Source organism: Fistularia commersonii, chromosome 20 (genome assembly GCF_037954325.1).
Source record: "Fistularia commersonii isolate RoL2024-O1a breed Wild chromosome 20, RoL_Fcom_v1.0, whole genome shotgun sequence".
Lineage (NCBI taxonomy): Eukaryota > Metazoa > Chordata > Actinopteri > Syngnathiformes > Fistulariidae > Fistularia > Fistularia commersonii.
Genome location: NC_141303.1, coordinates 8,226,965 through 8,242,468, shown reverse-complemented (window position 1 = coordinate 8,242,468; position 15,504 = coordinate 8,226,965). Strand labels below are relative to the sequence as shown.

The window sequence follows — 15,504 nt, the reverse complement described above, 5'->3', positions numbered from 1 at the left end:
TGTTAAGTCATGAATACATTGTATTCAGTCAGATGTCACTTAAGTATTCTCTTTCAGTAAATTCAGCAGCACATCTGGTTGAATGTGCCCAGTGGCCTTCATCAATGAATAACACAGGCAGCTGCGCACCTCTCATGGTTTTCCCAGGCATCACATATATTTTTGTTAATAACCAAAGCCATAAATTCTCCTCGGCAATATGGCTTCTTTCCAGTTTGGCAAGGTGCTGTCCAGCCTTTGCCTATGATTCAAGCAAAACACTTAATTCTTCATAGGACAGCTGCACCTCTAGCTATAGGAGGACAAGGAAAAAATTATATGCATCAACCACGCTTAACTGGTGATAAATCACTGGGTGAATTACTTTTCCTTTAGGTATTTCCCCTACATTAACATCTCACTCAGGGATGGTTGTTTTAATTGCTGTGGTAAAAGAAAAGATGGGTCAACAGGTAAAGGTACCGAAGTAAAAACAGTGCGTTTTGAGATTTTAGAGAGGAGGGGTGAAGGGGGAAGGACGAAGAGGTTGATGTACTTGCTTCTTAGATTTTACCAACATGCAAGTGTACATTCTTGTTATCGACATCATTAGACCTTTGTGGTGAATGTTTTAAATGTAGCTTTTCTGGATTATTTCTTTTGGAAGCCATGAACTGTGTTCATGGGATGTGACTCTAAGAAAATTACAGGGCCTTGCCTTATGGGCAAGGATGGATGTTATCTAGATACTTAAGTTGCAAATCGTGACGCATGAGGTATGTGTTATCTCTGCGTTGCCCCAGGTGGAGCTGTTGCTCTTGCTGTGGGCTGACTCTTCTCTTGCCGAACCCAGTTCTGGACCCTAAAGATATTTCCTCGCTACCTTCCTCCGTCATTATCTTACTCCCCTTATTCTTCCAAACGATATCCTTTTTGTTTATGATTTCATAATTAGTCTTTCATTTACAGTTGTAGTTTTTTTTACTATCTTTATTTCGGCCATTCACCATAACCTCTGTCATTACACCATATCATCATAGACAAAACCCACACCAAAGTTGTAAAACTCTTTCCATCACATGCCCTGTCTTCTGATGCCAGTCATTTACGCTTATCAACAGTCTCAATCATATATCCTGGAACTAAACTCTGTCGAGGCTGGGATGTTCTTTTTCTACGGTGAAACCTAGTTCAAACAGATGATGCTGTGCCCATGCTGCTCTTTCCTTATCAGTCGTGTTTAGCTTCAGTTCGGGGGTGAGTAAAGCTTCATCTCTAACCCAGGATTGATGTTTTTGTCAGGTATACTGCCCCAGTGAAAAATATGGCTGGACAACCACTGTGTTATGTGTGTGAGTACGTGTGATTATATGTGTGTGTGTGTGTGTGTGTGCGTGTGTGTGTGTGTTTGTATTCCTGCAGGGTGGTTGTTAACAGGAGTAGAGCTACGGGGAATTGTCTATGTGCTTAAATTTTATTTTATGGCTGTCTGTTTATACTAATGAATATGTCTTTTCATTAAGTCTTGAATCTTTAACTAAAAAAAAAATCACATTGCCTGAGTCATTTAGTTACAGCAATCTATTAACATAATAGATAATAATTAATCAAAAAAGAATTGCAAAGTTGGAGTTGTTTCATCTTAGCTGAATGTGTGTTTGCGTGTTATGTGTTTTCCTCGCGTTAAGACAGTTTGAGGAGTTGCAAATGGCATAGGGCAGATGCAGTATATCTGTAAAGTTATACATGCCATGCCCATGCTCATGTTGGCAGGAGAGTGAAAAAGATGAGGTTATCATCAAAGGAAAGGAAAGAAAAGAAAAGAAAAGAAAAGAAAAGAAAAGAAAAGAAAAGAAAAGAAAAGAAAAGGAAAGGAAAGGAAAGGAAAGGAAAGGAAAGGAAAGGAAAGGAAAGGAAAGGAAAGGAAAGGAAAGGAGTAACAGACCCCTTTTTGGACCAGTATGTAGGCTTGTTTTGTGTTGCAGGATATGCAGGTCTTTCAGTTAAAAAATCCTATTTCCATAGGGCACACATGTACACATACAGTACATTTACACTTAGTTTTTGTTATGTTTTGGGGACCATAATTATTACAAAGCTCTGAATTTTAGAATCGGTATTCATCATGGTGATGTTTCACAGAAAACAATTTGCAAAGGAAATAAAAGTCAACACAATTTATAACTACATTTCAGCTTCATACCACCCAGTCATGTCATATATTGCCAATGAGAAAGGTGACACATTTAGAGTTGCATCATCATGTAAAATAACATATTACACCCTGGCACAGGACCTGTTTCCCAAACTTATTTTAATTCAAGCACCATTTTATCTAAGTGGGCCTATTACCTTGTATACTGCCTCTTGTCCCACTAACTAAGACATTATGGCTTCAGAGAAGTTTAGCCTGTCCAGGAAAGTAAGGGGACACGAGAATGAGCTAATGTTAGATGCACTGGCTTTGCACAAACCCAGACCTGGAAGGATAGTAATTAAACACACAAAGCCCATGACTACTGAGTGATGGAACATATGGAGACATGAATAACAGAGACTAGCAGGGGAATTCTTACCAATAAAAGTGTCAGAAAAGTGTATTAATTGGTTCTGAGTGATTTCTTCTGACAGAACTTTCAGATGTACTTCCCTGTCATCCTGTCATGTGGTTTCTATCGGCCCAAGTCCACAATTTGCAGTCTTGCAAGTGTAGCCTGACTTCCAATCCAATTCACACCTAACCCTTTATGGATTAGTTTAGAGATATTTCAGTTGAAGCTTCCAAATATTTTGAAATAATGTTAAGGTAGCAAATGAGAATAAAATTGTTATCCATGTAGCAACACAAAGTGATTGTCATAATGACAGAAGTTCTCATTCCATATTTCGTCAGCTTTTTAATGAAAAATTATAATTTTTCATTCATAGAAATCTCCTCTGAACATATATTAAGATTCTAATAATTGCATTTCGATAACTGTTGTAGGATTTTTTTCAGTGCATTTTATGTTGTTGGGTTTCTACTAATGAAAATACAGCATACATTAATGTAGGACAGTGGAATTTAACATGATGGACATCCATTTATTGTTAGAATGATTTCAGTAAGTTTGATTAATCTCACTTTTTTCAGCTCCAGAGAGTTGTTCAGATAAATATGAGACCAAATATTAGTTGAAATGGTAGATGAAAAATTTCGCGATGGAAATTCACAATATAATAGGAGTAAAAAGCACATCCAGTACCCTTTATGTTACCATGTGAACCTGTTTAAGTAATTAGGAGGATATACAAAAGTTTGTTTCGTTCAGTGTTTTTGTGGCTCAACACTGCCGCTGAGTTCATATTTTGCCAATGTAAGCAGGATCCTTTGGCCTAAAATGGGGGGAAATTCCTATGAAAGTGGAAGGCTGCAGTGGTTTAGCTGAGCTTGCACTATGTTTGTGTGTTGTGTGGTTGAGTTTCATTTAGAGTCCACACCAGACAGACAGATAGAGACAGACTGAAATGGTATGACCCGGGAGTTTGTTTGGAGAAAAGCGAGAGACAAATATCCTCCCATCTTGTTGTTTTTCCTGCCCTGCAGTCATCTTTACCATCAACTACACATCAATACTAACATCAAATATTATAGGAACCTTCATATACAATGCAAGGGGACTTAAATCTAATTACAAATGTGTAAACTACTTTCCCCTCTGCAGGAAAGTATTGATAATAAAGAGGAGAAGCAGAAATGTTATTATATTTGAACCAAAATATGAAATTAATCAAACGTTATGGTTGAACTGGGTATATAATGCATAAATGCAAGTTAACACCAGCATTACACGACAGTTTTGTTCGTTCGTCCCTCATAGTAATTCACATATATCGTATATTTTTGCAAGTTGTGAGAACTTGCCTTTCCTGTCAGTGACTGCTTGAGTAATGAGATAAATTCATCCTTTTTTTTCCATGGTGCCCCAAGGATACAGCTTAAGTTCAATCCCTTGCACGCTCTGTTCAAGATATCGTTATATTGCTAACCTGTCATTTAGATTTATTGTCTCTGTCAGCAGGTCTATAGAAATGGATTTCAAAGATGCGCAATGGTGAGATAAAAAGAAATGTCGGCAGTTGATTTCCAATATATTACTAAACATGGCATGTTTACAGTGATATGATTTACATGAAATGCAGAATAAGAAGTATTTGTTCAGGGTAAAAATGTATATATGCCAATTTGCCCAGGGGAACCTTTTGTTATCCCTTGAAAAGTATTTCCCTTTTTCACTTACCTTTTCAGTATTGGGATACAAATTAATTTTCTGTGAGGGCCTACCCCTCAACAATATCTTTAACAGTAGATTGGTGCATTTCCTGACTGTATCGATCATTGAATACGGTCGTGTTGAAACCTGTCAGTGTTGAGGTTTTAATATTCAGTGAGGATTTTTTTTTTTTTTTTTTTTGCATGTCATCATGTTTTTAAACATGAGCGTTTAGTTGCCCCTAATGTGAAAATGACCAAGTACGTATGACAGATCATGTGTTCGGCTCGCGTGTGAAAAATATGATGGCTGTGTGAATGCTGACAGTAATTACAGAAGGCTTTACCACAGTGCAGCCCAGGGTTTGCCAAGGAAGAAGTTATTGTAACATCTCATGTAACTAAATGTCAGCCATGTCTGTACTCTTCACTGTTAGCAACAAGATGTAAACCTACAGTGAGAGTAAATCTGCAAATCCCATGCTGATACATGGCTCACTGTGTTTGCGCCATAATTGTAAATGTGGTTTCAAGGTATAGTTAGATGTAATGAAAAGTCACAGCACAGAATTAAAGTCACTTATTTGGTGTCCATGAGTGCTTGAGAGAGTCTGTGCTGCATATCCCTCTGTTTATGTACAGTATGACTGCCAAGGATAATGTGGAATTCCAAGGACTGGAATCTTACCATCATACTCACAAGAGACTCTGTCTTTCACCCAGTCTCAGTAAAAGACAACTATTTGTTTGACACTTTAATACAGTTATTAGATGACTTCATTTTAATGAAAACACTCTTAAGCTGATAGCACAGGCAAAGATTTCGACAAACTGAAGAACTATGTGCGATCACGGCAGTCTTTGTTAGAAAAGTGGTTTATAAGTAGACAATGATGAGAAATATTTGCCTAATGATATTTTGTCGTGCAACTTTGGTTTGAAACTGTGGTAAATGAAAAGGGCAGACATGTACACACCAGAATTTGGCTGTTTCTAGAATGTGTATTGATGGAGTCAGGAGTTAGGCTTCCAGTTCTCAAGGCTATCATTCAATTTGCTAAGTTAATTACCTGGGGGCTGATCTTTTGCTTCCAACAACAACCACAAAGAAGATAAGAGCGTCATCTTGTTTTATTGCAGAGAAAATGGCAAACAGGAGAATATCTTATAAAGTGAGAAAAATTACTTTTGATTTGTTGTGCTAGAAAGATGTCAGCCTGATCAGAATGCTCAGAATGCTTTGGTTTACATACAATTTGTACATCAATTTAATCAATTTTACTGATAAATGCATTTGTGTCAGGGCACATGCTTATGGTTGAAACAATACATTAGTGGAAAGACCTTTTTATTTTTCGCGTTTATCTCTGCACATATTATTGTAAATGCACTCTTCCTCTCAGAGACTAAAAAGGTCTAATTCAGAAATAAATTAGCATTAGTACCAAACATCTCCAGATCTTTTATTCTGGCACAATTAAAGAAGCACACAGACATTAGTTGTGAAGTGCTGTATTAGAGAAACTGAAACAAGAGGAATTTGCTTTGGATTCGCTTAATTCAAGGTCCTCCCTATGTCTACACTTATATGGCTTACCTTTCCTTTGCATCTGTTTGCATTCTTTATAACCTGAACCAAATGTCACAAAACTGAGTGTAAGATTAAACTGAAGGAGATAATTATACCTTGTGTTCACATCACACATGGTACACCGAGGCCAGGGTTGCTTTTATTGTATCTGGCTTAGAGGTTAACAAATGGCTGTGCAACTATTTCCACATAACAGGATATGCAAAAGGATTTAATAAACAGTACAGTTTCCTGCAAGACAGCTTTGTGCTCTGTGGCTTGTAAGTACTTTTTACAACAGCAGGGTGCACCACTAAGTACCCCTTCACTGCCCACCTCTTAAATGGAGAAACTTGGAGACAACCGAGCATGTTGAAAGGGTCCAAAGAACTGAAAAACAGATTGGTAAACACAGAGCTACTCAAATACAAAAGATAAAATAAAGGAGAAAAATTGTTTTTATAGATTTTCCATCTGTTTCATTGAATTATATTTTAATCCAAGTACATTTGCACTTTATATCCTAATTTGACTTAACTTGTACTTTTTAATGTCCCTTACATACATTCATACAGTAGACTTTGTGAATTAATAGAAACTAAAGAAATTCTACCACATTGTGCTGGACACATCATTGGAAAACCTAACACAGTGAGCATTAGCTGTCAGCCTGGCACTGCCTGGGTCTCATGACCCACATCTGCAAACACATCTCTACTGTCTGCACCTGTGTAGAGAAAACACAAACAAACACAAACTTTATCCACTGTTCTTGCAATTCCAACAAACCATTTTAACAAGGATAGGTCTATTCTTCTTCCATTGTCATTTCTCTCTAGCACAAACATTCCTGCTTGAAAGCTCAGTCATACCAAACTATTCTCTCTTGAAGGATTTTGGCTTTGCTCTCAGTTGCGCTCATACCTTTGGAAGCTCACTTACATCCAAAACAACATCTGCCCTTGCAGTCGCGCCTGATTAACACACCCTGGAATCTCAGTTCACACACACCAACACACACAATACTGTAACATAATCACTTACCACATGTCTGTGGAGGCATTCACTGCATGGTGAATCTGGGAATCCAGGGCTTAGCAGAAGTATGCTTTGTTTTTATATTAGCTGGATTGCTGAATTATGGACATGAAAGGTACCATGCAATTACGGTTCCATTAATGAAAGTATGGATTATGACTTGTAAATACTATTATGGAATGCTCTTAGATTCAGAGGAAAGCTCAAGGATAGAAACCTGTGTGATATGCAAGCATTTGCATTGTGAAAGAATACTCAACCATGAGACAACCCACCAACATGCAAAGCTCTTACAATTATAGATCAAAGTCAATTGAAGTAAGCATGAAGAATAATCAAGTTTTTCAACAGAAAAGTTTTGTAGATTTGTTTTAAATGATGATTAAATATGTTTTAGACTGTGATGAGCTGTCCCATGTATTTTTTTCCACACTGCAGCTACACAATAGCAGATAGTTTTGCTAATATATCAGTGACTCCTCACTATAGTGTAGCCTTCAAATACTGTGTTTACCCTATACCTCATAGCCCTTGCTGAACTCTTGTCTTTACTTGTTTGGTCGTAGCTGTACCTAGCACACAGCAATTTGTGTTCGTATTTCAGTCTATTTCTTTTTCTGCCTCTTTAACCCATAAGTGTTGATATTAAGCAATACAAATTACCCCACCTTTCAAAGAACTACAATGTTGTGGTAAATAATGCCAGGAAAAGTATTACTTAGACCATACAGTCATTGGCAGGCAATCACGATCACTGGAAAGTATTGTTTTTTTGCTGGAAAAACCAGCGTGTAGATTTAATTTAATGAGCTGCATAGCTGGGGGAAGGGATCCAGGGAAGGGTAATCAGTTGTCTTGCAAATTTGGCTTGTGTGATATCTTTCACATAAGTCAGTGGCGTGTGAAGCGTGATAGGGTTGGCCTGATCACCCACACAATTCCTAGAACACACACACACACACGTACACGCACACTTTCCTCCACATGCGATAACACACAAACACATTTATGCACTCAATAAATTTAAATATTACTGCTCACATCCAGATGAGCTCAAAGAGAATGCCTCATGGGTTGGCAGGGTTTTGACCCACTGACTGAGATGATTTAATGATGTAACTGTCTTGCTACCAATTACTTAGTGAGCGAAACCAAGCAGATGGCTGCAAGATAAGGGTTCAGAGCATTTTGATCCAATTGAGCTTTTAGTGCTCAACTGTATATGAAAGAATGATGTAAGACATGTAAATGTGTCCTACAAGCAAAAGATGTGTTACATATATCAATTGGTGCAAAAAGGAATGCAACGTATTTCTAAGAAATTTCAATCATATACTGAACTAGAATTCTGTATAGCTATTATAAAAAAAAAGCAACTGATTAGGTGAACTACAACTTTATAACATTTCAGTCAACGCAAAAGCAATAATAAGCAATAAAAAATAATTTGTTCCATATAGTCGTGAACAGCGTTCCTGCTGCAAGTTGGATGTCTGCTCTTGATGAATGTTCAGCTTGTTGTTAATCACTCCCTTCAGTTTGTTTTGTGGCTCCCCCAGGGGCTATTTTTAAGTCTTGGGGTCACTGACCTCCAAACGGAGTCACTGCCCCTGTCAGAGGAGGTCTAGCAAGACTCTTCTGCAGCTTCAGCTTTCTCTGTATGCTTTGCCTATTTCTTCCATCATTTTCCCCAGTCTCCATGCTAATTTTCTTTATTTTCAATAAAAACTATGTGCAAATTTTTGGCCATAACCTCTTCTAGGTTAAGTAACATATTTTATTTTTCACATGAACTATTACTTATTATAAATGCCATGATTTTGGGGTTGCATGTTGGAGGTACTCTGTATTTGCATATTTTGAAGTTTAAAAGAGGACTTTTTTGTCCTTCACAAATTCATCATCCTGATGCTTCCCTCTCTGCTTATTTCTTCTATCATCACCAAAATACACATGCAAGAAATGTGTATATTTTCTCATTAGCATTTTTATAAAAGAATGCACATTATTATATGCACATGCATTATTTTATACAAAAAATAATGCATGTGCAAAAAATGTCTGATAAATACCTAAATACTCAATGGCCAGTCACCGGGCTCCAAAATGTGACAGCACTAGTTCAAATTCCGTATCAAATAAACGACACAGCTGTGCCAGTCTAAACTGTCCACTCCCAAGATATTCCCTAATCCTGATGAAATGATCCCTTTTACTGTGAGCCAAAATGAAATTGAAAAAAGTCCTAGCGCTCACTCACATCTCAATCTGTTTCTAACAGTGGGAAAGGGGACAATTGACATTCATTCCCGGGTCGAATAGTTCTGTAGTCGTCACGGGTATTTATCAACTTCAGCTCCAATCAGCCCTGATAGAAACTTGACACATGAGTGGTCATGCTAATGCTGTGTAATGATGTGTATTTCCTGCACACAAACAATGTAAACACTGTTATCTGCCAGGTTGTGGGCTGCTAAACCAGAAACAACTATCTATGTATCTGTACATAACACTGCTGTGCTACAATGCATTCTTTTTTGCTATTAACCACCATGCGGGGCCATATATTTAACAACCACAAGTTTGTTGACAAAGAATCTAAAAGAGTAGTTTGGAGAGACAGGAGTACCACTTAACCAACAGTAGTTAAGGGATGTGAAGGATCCACTCCCCCAGTAAGGTGCATTTTATTTGTCATAGATAAGATGAAAAAAATTGATAAGGAAGTGAAAAGCCAGTAAGGAATTTTTACAGAGGTTTGCATCTAAGATCTTCAAATTCCTTCTAGTTTTATACAAACATACAGCGTAAATGTCCTACTATAAAGAAGCCAGGCTGGAGTAACTGATGATAATGAATTCAATGACAACACATTGTAGCAACTAACAGAGTTGACCCCAAAGCTGTTTTAACCAAATAGATTAAACAGAGTGAGATTCATAGTCAAAGATGGTTTAAAGACAACATTACTTGGAAAATCATACTCGGACATCTATGAAATATATTTAAAAAGGCATGGTGCTTGTTTTTGTGCTCACGTCCTTCTTTCAAGGTCAGATTGTAGAAAGGCTGAATCACTTGTGAGGGTATCATCTAAATTTCCTGTGTGCTTTGTAGTTTCTGACCTGGAGCCTGTGGAATAGTACTTCAAAAAGAAAACAAAACTGAAAAAACCAAGCGGCAAAGCAATAACATGTTCATTTGCATATTGTGAGGCATCAAGTGAGAGTTTACAGTTTCCACATGTCTGGCAACATGACACCTTGTAGTCAGTAGTTAGTGTGAGGGAGGGAAGCTGGCATCCACTCACTCACACACACACACATACACACACACACACACACACACACACACACACACACACACACACACTGTTCATGTTTGATGAGTGTGCCTTGAGTCAACAAGCTTGTCCGTTCCTCATCAACAGTTTGACCTCTCAGTTTAAAGCACTCCAGGTGGGGTCACATTGTCTTGTATTCTGGTAGAGGGGTTGAGGGATGGCTTATAGGAGGAGCATGCCCAGGGTAGAGCCACCCAAGACACAAAATTGTCAACCTTCTCTTGTGACAGAGAAAGACTAATGGACGGGGTATTGATGGCATTATGTCTACATGCATGGAATACATATAGGACACCAGCAGACCTACTACTTATTGCTGCCTCAATCACCCTGTCAAAGATATGAGATCAGATCCTGCAGCCATTGAATTGCTAGCAGACAAAGCTGCTGTTTGCATATTTAGGCTGATAAAAGTGATTCTTTCCCCCTACCCACAGTTTTCATCCCTAATTACACTTCCCTTACAGGAAATGCTTACATGTTTAAAATACTCTAATAGCTCACTGAACTCACATTCAGCTAATTTCATAAGCCTGTTTCAACAGAGTAGAAGTTCCTTATATTGATAGTGCTTAAAATCTATTAGTATATTATAAATTAAGGAATAAGGATAGATGTACTTAATGTGTGAAACTTTTTAAGGGCGCCATGGATACAGAACAAAAGAACATAGAACACAACATATATTTGCATTTCCAGTGAAAGAATGCATTGGGGAAGGCTGTGTTAATGTTTTCTTCACATAGTTTTTTTTTTAAATCACATTTTCTGTTACCCTCTGATAAGTTGCTCTCAAATGTAGTCCTTCATTACATGTTAGGCTGCAGACTGATCTGATAAACAGCAGGTAAAGCAGCATGGGAGCTAAGCAAGGAGGCCCAATTTCAAATGTTCCATTTTACTCTGTTCCTCTGGTCCTGGCATCTGTCATAAGACCTGGCAGCTGCAGCCTGCAGAAAATGTGCCTCAGACAACAACAGCGAAAGCTTGAGACAGTCGCCACTTCTTCATTATGCCTAATATCCTGAGTGCAAAGCTTAATAAAAGGCGGATCAGAAAGGATAGGTTTGCAGTTATATTTATTTACACACTGTTTTTCCTACTTTTATTTAAATCAGGCTTGCATTACCAAAGTCATTGCTGTTTATTCATTACAATCTGACTTTTTTTTTTTTTTTTTGTATTTGTAGCAAATCTGTAGAATAAATTACAGTCACATCCCTGTGTTTCAAATTTCTCGCCGCCATAGGAAAGAGAATATGGCACCTTCCAAGCCCTGTTTTTTTTCCTTCTTTTTATTGTTTTTTTTCACTTTAACTCAGTGAAGAATGTGCTTTGTCCTTAATCCCATTGAGGAACGACTTGAGAAAGGAACTGGTGGAAAGATCTGTCAGCAGGAGATAAAGTTTTTTTTTCCCCCCCTGGCCTTTTAAGATATAAATCTAACCATAGTGCCAAACATACTTTACTTTGTCATGTTTTTTAGTGCACATTTTATAAGCAAACATTTGTTTTGTTTGTGTGAGCACGCGTGTTGTGATTTTGACTCGGGGCCAGTGTGTGTGTTTGCGTGTGCGTGCGCGTCTGTTGGGAGGAGTGTGAGAGAAGAATCGGCGGGGAGGGGGAGGCGCAGTGTTTGGAGAATTTGACCGTGCTCTGGAGTTTTCTCTCTCACTCGAAAGTGTTTCATGGATATCGGGACTGCGTGTGCGCGCTCTATTATTTCGTTTAGACGCGTTTCTGTCACCAATCGTGGGATTTCTATAACTTTCTTGGATCTTTCGGGACTTGTTCCCGCCCCCATGCATGGAGTTGTTTTCAATAGCAGGCACTAATCCTTACGCGATGGACTATTGAGCCCCTGCAAGGACGTTTTAAGACGAGTGACTTGTGTTTTCTACACAAATCACTTTGTTGTTTCTTTTTTTTTTTGTTATTAATGCGTCGGATGCCGCGTGTGAGTCATCCTGGAGATATTGTAAACATGTCAGGGCTTCAGTTACGGACTATATTAGAAAGTGCCAGGCAAGGCAGCAGCATTTCACCGGTGCGTCAAGGATAAGTTCTCTTGGAACGACCTTGGCACCGGGATCTTGTTTACATTTGCCGACAGTCCCGGTTTTTGGATTAAACCTTCCACCCCAAGTGTTTTGACTATTTAAAAACTCGTCCATAATATTATGGAAGGCGAACAGGGGACCGGGGCCCCATCAGAGGAGTGCCAGGCGGACAGCGCTGCAGCACCCGACAGTTTCTCCCAACTATGGACGGATGTTATGGGGATGCTGGTAAGACTTGCTGTGTTGTTGTTTCGGGGGTTGGGGTGGGGGCAAGACTGACTCACGATTACCTGCGACTTTTTTACCCCCGTTCACCCCCCCAATTTCGCACTACTTTGCCAACTTCGTGGTCGTGTGACGTGGTCGGTGCGCGCAAATCACGCATTGCAAAATAACACCTGGGATTTGCGGGATTGTAAAGGTCCGATTTCCAGCTTCACTGCGCTCGTCATGGGCGGCTGTTGTGACGAGACATAATGTCGGTGGAATTTAAGTGCAGACGGGAGTGCTTTCACAAAAGGGTATGTGAGGCGTAGATAGTTTTAACCCTTTGTGCTGTGTGGGTTAAAGTGTGCTGCCATGTGAGTTGTAGGCCTTGAGAAATGTCCTTATTGCATTCTCTGCTCAGTTTAACTTTTACCAAATCCATAATTTCTTTGCCTAGTTTTAAATTCTTATCAATCTGAGGTGTGTGTTTGTCTTTATATGTTGAGTTTGCATGACCTGGAGTCAAAAAGTTGTCTTGAATTGAAATTTAAATTAACTTATTGACAGTTTTGTCTATGAGTGAACATCCATCTTCACAAATGCTGCAGAAATCGAATTTACATGTAACTCAATTATACCAGAGGGAAATTATTTGCCTTGCATTTACATTTGTTTACGTCTGGAACTGACTTTATGTCATCACACATTTCTAAGACACAAGAGCAGTGTTGCTGTTACAGGAAATGGTAATCAATTGATCCGCTGAACAAATGTGGTGCAGCCACTTCCACTGTTTGAAGACAGAGGTGTTAATTTGGTTTGGTCTGGCACTTCAGATGCGAATGGTGTGTAAATGCAGGTGTGTGTGTGTGTGTGTCCACCCCATGTGAGGGGTGGGAGACCAGGCTACCAGCCAAGCAATTATCCTAATGTAGGTCTCCGAAAGTTCTGTTTTTCCAATGTGAACTCAAATATGCATGCACATAAACACAATATATTTTTTTCCGTTAAGGCAATACAGCCAGCATGACAACATTTCTTTTTCATGGTTTAGCAGGTTAATGATTTAAACAGCTATGGAGTCCAAGAGAAATATTAGATCAAGTTATGTGGCTGACAGCAGCGCTGCCTGAGGTCTGACTAAATGTCAGTTTTACATCTCGAATTGAGGGATGTATTATGTATGGTTAGGTTTTCGTTAGAAATTACCAGTCTACAGATTTGATCAGTTTTCTCCACTGGTTTCTTTTGAAATTGTCTCAGATTACGCCTGCAGCACATGTTGTTTCATGTTGCCAAAACCTCAAAAGAAAAAGCTTGAATAAGAAAGTCTCACTTTGTCTTTTTCACTTCGTCTTTTTGCACTTTAAAATATTTCATATCTGTTATTTTGTTTGATTCACAAACAAGTGTCAAACAGCTTACACTTCTCTCAGATTTTGACTATTTTTTCTCCGGATAATTAATATGCAGGGAACCCCTTTTAAATTTGGGTTTTTGCCAACCTTATTGACCAAACTTAACTCTGTGTTGCAAATCCCTCTGGTCTTGGCTTGCCACATGTAAGGACAGGTCTGCATAATTGAGAAGAAAACCACCATACTGATAACAATCTGGTCAACATGTTTACCCCTTACCTTCAGAGACTCCAACTGATAGTTTGCTTTTAAGCCCAAGCATCAAAATTAAGAATAGCACTTATCAGCCAGTGATAAGATGGAATAGCATGAATGCCATTAGCAAAAGTTTAACCAAGACGCCGCAATGCCATATACACCTCCCCATATTGAAGTGGAAAAACTAGGAAGGAGCAAACTGTTTTTTGGGTAACACCAAGGGAAATACATGAGAAATGTACTTATTGTTGAAACTCTACTAAATAGTTATTTCCTCCCTTTTCTTTAGTGTTTGCTAGAAAGTCACAGTACAAATTTGCAGAACAGGTCCACATCTAGGGAGCCTCTTTCTGTGCTGCTGCCCATCCTATGTTTTGATCCCAAATCTTGACTGCTAAAGTCACCCCTCCTTTTGACCATTAATCAAGTCTTTCCCGCAGTGTTTACTTAAAAAAGTCAGATTGAGTCAAGGACCTTTACATTTCTTAATCCTGCTTCTATTAATCTAAAAAAAAGTTTATTATTATTACATACAATATAGATGACAATTTTTCCCAGCTGGAGAACACAGATTATTCAGTAGGCATTGATTCATCTATAGGGTGAAACAGGATCATTGATTTATTTATTTATTTTTTTCAGAACAATGTTTTGTTTAGTGACGCTTGCTTCCACGAAACACCTCATGGAGAAAAGCAATGTATGATTCAGTCATCAAGATCATACGCAGAGCTGACATACTTCCTCTGCTGGGATGGCAAAGTACTGTTCTACTCATGACACAGATATCCTCAGGAAGCCCTCTGAAAGGAGTGGGCTTTAGCCCCCGACCTCACCTTCCTCAACTTCTTTCCTCCTTTTGGGTCCCTAGATAAGCACTAATTCAGTCCGATGTCTGCTCTCTCTTTTTTGTAAATCTTCTCAACCACCACCATTTCTTAGATATTAGATAATAGTACTTGACATGTGGGTCAGGCCATGTCATCATTTTTTTTTTTTTTGCAACAGCCTTTATTTATCTTTTTCCATTTTCTCATAATTTCCTTTTACCTTTCAATCTCAGGTCTTATTTATGATTTCTTGTCAGCGTAGCTGAACAGAAATACTTTTCAGTTTAATGATCTTAAAAAATATGCCTCATGAAGAGCTAGTTTAAAATAATGCTATACGAGAAGTATACAATTGATATTCTAAAGTGTTTTGAGGGGACTGATTTGTTAGCTTTTGAAAAAAACACCAGCACAATGCAACATCAAACAAGCCAGCCCACCCTGTCCTACAGTTAACAAGTGAAATGATCACGCTGCTGATGATCTAACATTTCGTCAGATACCTGGGTCTATTGTAAACTCTTCTCATTGTTGTTTTCCCATTGGGCACAGTCGAAAGGACAGTCACGTAACAATGGCTTGTGGTATGTACACTGCCATTCAATGTAA

General features: G+C 38.5%; 1 protein-coding gene across 12 annotated transcripts in view; it reads left to right on the top strand.

Moving 5' to 3' along the window:
• Positions 1 to 15,504, top strand: part of sash1a (SAM and SH3 domain containing 1a) — a 165,417-nt gene that overhangs the window by 97,562 nt on the left and 52,351 nt on the right. For 2 of the 12 annotated variants that reach the window (XM_086167648.1, XM_086167639.1), the window contains exon 1: positions 12,215 to 12,470. The exons of 9 other annotated variants lie outside the window; for them this stretch is intronic. In XM_086167648.1, the coding sequence (XP_086023774.1) occupies positions 12,363 to 12,470 (108 nt within the window). In that variant the 5' untranslated portion in view covers positions 12,215 to 12,362. Of the gene's footprint in view, positions 1 to 12,214; positions 12,471 to 12,703; positions 12,764 to 15,504 lie in introns of those variants that run through there. One more of the 12 variants, XM_086167641.1, reaches the window with a different exon arrangement.